Source organism: Vicia villosa, linkage group LG5 (assembly GCF_029867415.1).
Source record: "Vicia villosa cultivar HV-30 ecotype Madison, WI linkage group LG5, Vvil1.0, whole genome shotgun sequence".
Lineage (NCBI taxonomy): Eukaryota > Viridiplantae > Streptophyta > Magnoliopsida > Fabales > Fabaceae > Vicia > Vicia villosa.
Window position 1 is genome coordinate 40,646,018 of NC_081184.1, and position 6,575 is coordinate 40,652,592.

Here is a 6,575-nt window from a genome sequence, read left to right on the forward strand (position 1 = left end):
TTTGCGCGCTTTTCCATTTAAAATTTTAAGACAAAGCTTATGTCATATTTATGGTATTGAGTGCAATTACTTTTCAGCGTGGAAAACTGGCCCGGATGGTTGAAGCGCTTGGTGATAATCAAAAGGACATGGGTTCGATCCCCAGGTCAAGTGTGTTTTTTTTCTTTATTTTCTTAACTTGTTTTATGCTGACCAATTTACAAATCCCATGAGCGCACTCCACGAAAAGCTACCGTACACCCTCCTACAGCAACCACAAGATCCCACCATTATCAGATCTGATGCGTGTGGGTCTGCAGATCCACCATGGACTATCTGGGATGCACTGCACATGATTGAGCCCCAGGTTTTTTTATTTGTTTTATATTAGTTTGTGTAATTAATAATTGAAATTAATATATTTGCTATATGTATATAATTTGATTTTTTTATTTTTTAAGAATTAAGTTAATAATATAATTAGGATTAGGGTTTAGGATTATAATATTCCCCGATTATTTCGATTATTTCGTTTTAATTAATTTAACTTTAATAATAAAAATCACAAAAAACCCTAGAAAGGTTATCAATGCATTAGGGTTTGCCCAATCCCACTACCATTTGGCAAAAACATTAATTCTTATTCAATCGATTCTTGATTAATTTATCAATGTTCTCTTCAATCCGATTATATCTAATAGTCCCATTGGTGAGAAATAAATATAATTCAAATACATTTATTTTGCTAAATGGTTTTAACCAAATCTATTGGTTACGATGATTAGCATACTCAATTCGTTATCATGTAATAATCAAATCTATTGATTATGAGAGGTAATGATAAAATTAATAATTTAAATTATTTAAAATACATTCATTTGATATTCGTGATAATCGAATCTATCGATTAGAATGGTTAGCAATCCTTCATTCAATCCGTTAACTGTGGTGATCAAACCTATTGATCATCGCAACCAACGGTAACATATTAAACCAGGGTTGTACGCCAAACTTAAAACACTCACACTCAAAACTCATCTCTTCAATACTGCGAATTTCAGAACTACGATAAGGTAATTCAAAATACCTTGCGAACTTCGTATTTCAAAACTACGATAAGGTAATTCAAAATACCTTCAAACCACTTCATATCAGATTCTAAGGCGTACAACCCTGCCCCGAACTACGTTGACTCTGATTCTCCCTAAGGAGATACGTAGGCACTTGGCAACAAGGCGAGTCCCCTTCCTTAAAATTCTAATCAGGTTTAAATCTTGTCATTTACCCTATTAACTTTCTGCTACCTTTCTTTATGTTTAGCCACAAACCTTTACTCTTTATACGGCGTAGGGTTTCCTATTCGCCCTGGTAGAATAGGTGGCGACTCTAAATTTAACTTTTAGGGCAGGTTGCTACACGTAGACAGTTACATCTGGTGGTTCTTTAGGGTGTCACATCCTTATATGATACATGATGCTCCAGGAGATCCACCGAGGCCAACTCACTTGGAGATACCAGATGAGGAGTAGGCTAGGGTAGATCATGCTGTTGATGTGTTGCCTAAATGTCGCTGTATCACAGAGATTGGACAAACATGTATTGATAAAGGACTCTTTATGGATGAGTCTAAGGAGAGGAAAGTTGTAAATGCCATGATGGTGGAGACACAGGAGGCACTATAGGAACAAGGGGTCCCAAGGCCGAGTTTGTCATGCACAATGGTTTATAGTATTCGTACTTTGGATTTATTTTCTATTGTATTCATTTTGACTTAATTCAATTTTTTTGTGTGCTTTAGATTTATTCTTTATACATGTCATTTTCTACATATCGATTGTGTCTAATTCATCATAGTATACCTTTACTATATCGTCAATTTCATCCGAGCATCACTAAAACAAACTTAAAACTTACTTTTTGGTCTAGTTATATATATGCATCTTGAGATACTATCTGGTGTGAATACAGATATGCATCTCTAGAACCATCTATGTTAAATGTTAATATGATGACATATGCTAGATTGATAAGTAAGTAGTTTCGTTAATATATATGTTGAAAAGTCAAATATACGGTCATGCATTCTATATTACACGTGAGTCGATTTGACTACACAAAGGTACAATTAGCTGAAATGTATCTATCTTAATTTTGCAAGACTTTTGTGTCACATAATCAGTAATATATATATGGTAAAAAATCAATCATATTCTTTTAATTAAATATTTAAAATTTTAACAAAATATACTAATTTGTAAACACAATTCTTTATAATAATCTATAATATTTAATATGATTTTTTTTTTCAAAATATAATTTATTGTATAAACTTGTGTGCTTAGAGTTAAAGTAGTAATAAAAATTAGAATGATATATCATATAATAAAATAGTGTCATTTTGTTTTTTGTAACCACTTTCTACGTTCATTTTTTTTTTGAAACAGCAAAAGAAATTTTATTAAAAATGCAGACATAAGGCATGAGCCATGCCATTACAAATGATATAGCAGCCTACTAACAGGATGGCAATTAAAAATCCTGAGGAGCTACAGGCCTAAACAATCTCAGCCAAAATGTTCCATAATTAACCAGACAATTACACCAAAGCTATAATTCTGGTTCTCCCTAAACCTGAACAGAAAACTAACAAAACAAAGTTTTATGGATATTGCCAAGACCGTTACTACCCGAAGCCCAATTCTTGTCAATAAGATACTTCGAATGCCGATTGGACGGACCTGAATCCTGAGAATCTCAAATTAACAGCATCCTCACCCAAACAGCAATTCAATACCACACAGCTAATCTACCAATACCCAGTATAACAGAAAAGGTAACACACCTTAGCTATGCGATCCACGACACTCTAACTCCAATACATCATTCAAACCTAAAATTATTTGAAAAGTTTTCAACTCAGACAGCAAAAGCTACCGAAACTTGATTCTTCACGCAGAACCATTGCACTTTGATGACACAACAAAAAACCTTCAGCAGAAAGCATCAACGACATCAAGCCATGAGTTATCATATTAAAGTTCCAGGCAAGAATTATATCGACGTAGCCGAACTGCCTCACAAGCCTTTTCCTACTACACCTGCCGATACTGTGCTAGAAACACTCAGCATTCTAACAGGAGCCAGATCTTACAGATGAAAAAATTACCATAACCGAACCAGTTCCACACCAGAACCATGCATGTTATCCTCTGAAAAATCAGAGCCCGAGGCAAATCCTAGGATTTGATCTCCATTGCGCATAGTTGAATTGTACGTCCATGTTAATTGATGACAACCACCTCCATGAAAGATCTATAGTGTCTTCGAACACCTTTTCCTGGACCGTGTCTTTGTTGCTGAAAATTTTGGCATTCCTGGCTTTCCATATGCTCCATATTCCGGCGAACCATATGACTCTGACTTTCGACGCAACTTCCATGTCACCTCCGATCAGGCCTTCAAATTGGGCGAAATGTTCCCTACTTTCTCTGTGTAAAGCTGTAGATATCTTAAGCCATTTGCAGATTAAATGCCAAATACCTGAAAAAAATTTGCACTCAAAGAACAAGTGAGGTATAGATTCGTCCGTTTCACAGCCCCCTATACATCTTGTGGATCCTTGCCCTATGACATTCCTCCTAAATAGGTTGTCTTTGGTCGCTGGGCTATTCTGGAATAGCCTCCAGCCAAAGCAAGAAATCTTTGATGGTACTGCTTTATGCCAAAGCTTAGGCCAGGAAAAAGAGGATTGATCCGATTCAGCAACATTTAAAGCCTTAAACATTTCTGTAACAGAATAATAAGTTGAATTTTCCCATGATCCTATATCTATCTCACAAATATTTTTCCACCAACTTGAATCTCTACTACCAACATCGCCTCTCACAACCTCTGCCTCCCCATATCTATTCTTCAGCGCTTTTATCCATAACCCGACTCTTTCTACGTTCATTTACTTCAAATATTAATTTATGGTGGCAATAACATATTTATATGTGAATGAATGAAGAGTATTAAAATACTTTCTATCTTTTTATTTTTGCTTCTTGCTCCCAAACCTGTATACTTGCACCCGCCCCTAGTGTTCATCTACTATTATTATGGATTGAGCTTATCCTTCATATTCTTAGAGGTTTGAAACTGTGCGAGAAGATATGGCAGAGTAATGATTGAATTGGTGATCAGAAGTAATAAGCTTGATGTCATTATCAAGTCTAAAATCCCTATAGGCCAGTTTGAGTTCAAGTAAAAAATGTTCCAATTGTTTCAAGTCATTTACTAGTGGAGCACCAATTAAAGACCCGCACACATATCTAAAGTTGTTTTATGAAGTTGATGACAATTTCAAAAATCCTAGTGTGGAAGAAGATGCTTTCAAGTGTAGGGTGTTCCCTTAATCTTTGATAGATAGAGCCATAGTCTAGCTAAACTCATTGGTAAAAGAAAAGGAATGGAAAAAGAGGAATTCCATCTCAAATTTTAAGAAAACCAATAATAAAACTCTATTTGAGGCTTATAAATGATTCAAAGAACTAATAAGAGTCTGTCCCCACCATGTGATACTAGGGTGTTCACGGTGGTGTTTTGTCGATTTTTGAAATTAAAAATTATCTAAAACGTAAGAGAAAAAAGTGTGGTTTGCTTGACTTTCAAAAATAAAACCGAAACAAACCAAACCAAACTAATGTGATTGAGGTTGGTTCAGTTTTTTATAAAAAAAATTATTGAACCATACATACACATATAGAGGAAAATATAATTTTGTGTTTAATCGTTTATACATTACCATAAAAAAGTTTATAATTGTCAAAATAAGTTTATGATTTGATACATATTTACAATTTTATCTTAAGTCTAAAGAATGATATACATGAATTTGCATTCGTAAATAAATCTAACACAGCATACGATAAAATATATTTTGTCAAAATAGTATTTATAAATGAATAATATTTTATTTTTTTATGATATATAAATTAAAATAAATATCAATCAAAAATATGATAAAATACACATATAATACTAGATGATTTCTCAATTTTTTTTATTTTAAAAATCTATATTAGTTAATAAGATTTTTTAACAGATTTAGTTTGATTTGTAAAATACAAATCAAACTGAACCGCACGGTTTTGTTAAAAATGACCCAAACACATATGAATTAAATGTGATTTTTTACAGTTTTAATTTAGTTCCGTTTGATTTTACAGTTTTTTATTAGGCAGATTAGGTTATCGATCTTTAAGCAATAGAGTTATCGATGTTTGAACATTTTAATGAGATGGATCAATTGCAAGAAGATCTTGAAGAATTGAAAGAACAAAGCTACCATCACCAAAATTATAACATGTTGGATGGTTTTCAAGGATTCCATGTAGTTTAACAAAGGATTTAAGAATGGTAACTTCTTATTTCCATTCATTGATTATATATATGTTGGATAAGTTGACAAGATTAAAATTTTATTGTTTTTTAATACTACTTAGGGTATGACCGGATCGATATAGCTAGTGAGGATCAAGAAAATACTATTTTTACATGCTTTTATGAAATATTTTACTTTAGAAAAACGCTGTTTAAAAGGTGCATGATTGTCCATTTTATTGAAAAATCTTTTGAAATATTTATGGATGATTTCTCTCATTGGTTGAATAATATTTTCATAAGTGTTTATAAAATTTGAGGCAAGTATTTAAGATATATGAAGAAAATCAATTTAGTTCTTAATAGAGAAAAATGTTATTTTATGCTTAAAAAGCGTATAATATTGGGGCACAAGATTTCTATTTTTTTTTTTTGAAAGTTGACCAAATAAAAATTGAGGTATTGAGATGTTTCCACCTCCAAAATTAGTAAAAAGAGTGAAAAGCTTTTTTAGAAATGATTGATTATATACATGATTTATATATATCAAAGACTTCTCACAAATTTTCTAAATAAGTATTTATTGACAAATAAAGATGCACATTCAAGAGTTATAAGATGGTTGTTGCTGTTGCAAGTGTTTGATTTGGAAATCAGATAGGACACCAACTAGCCATTATCCATGTAGTAAAATTATTTTCTTAAATAGAAATATTTATTTTTTTGCATCATATTATATTTTAAATAATAAAGTAAAACAATTTAAAAGATTTCTTACATATCATTCCAATTTTTCAAATAATAAAATAGTATAAATTAAAATATCAAAGAAAGAATTGACCATATATTTAATATTTCAAATTATCAAAATTAAATAATAAATTACATTATAAAATAAATAGGTCGAATTTTAGATGGGTATTAGTGTCTCCATTATATGACACATTTTAGTATTTTATAATTGAGAAATTCTCAAATTCTATCAAAGCAGATTTTTTTAGTCAAATTCGTGGATCTCCATAAGTACAGGTTATTTTATGTTGTGATACATAATCAGAAGAAGATAGTGGATCTAACCAATCGTTAGTTGGTTTAGTGGTGATTAATGAATGGCGTTAGACTTGGTAAAGAGAACCATGGTTCGATCTCCCGCAACTGCGATCGGGAGGGGTCTGAAACTACTTGATGCCAGAACTGACCCCCAAACCAGACTAAATCGGTGGTGATAAAAA

General features: G+C 32.1%; 1 protein-coding gene across 1 annotated transcript; it reads right to left on the minus strand.

Annotated features, from left to right (window-relative positions):
• Positions 1–3,196: 3,196 nt before the first annotated feature.
• LOC131604557 (uncharacterized) lies at positions 3,197–3,931 on the minus strand. The gene has a single exon (XM_058876990.1). It carries the CDS (start codon positions 3,929–3,931, stop codon positions 3,197–3,199), a length of 735 nt encoding a protein of 244 aa, XP_058732973.1.
• Positions 3,932–6,575: the final 2,644 nt, after the last annotated feature.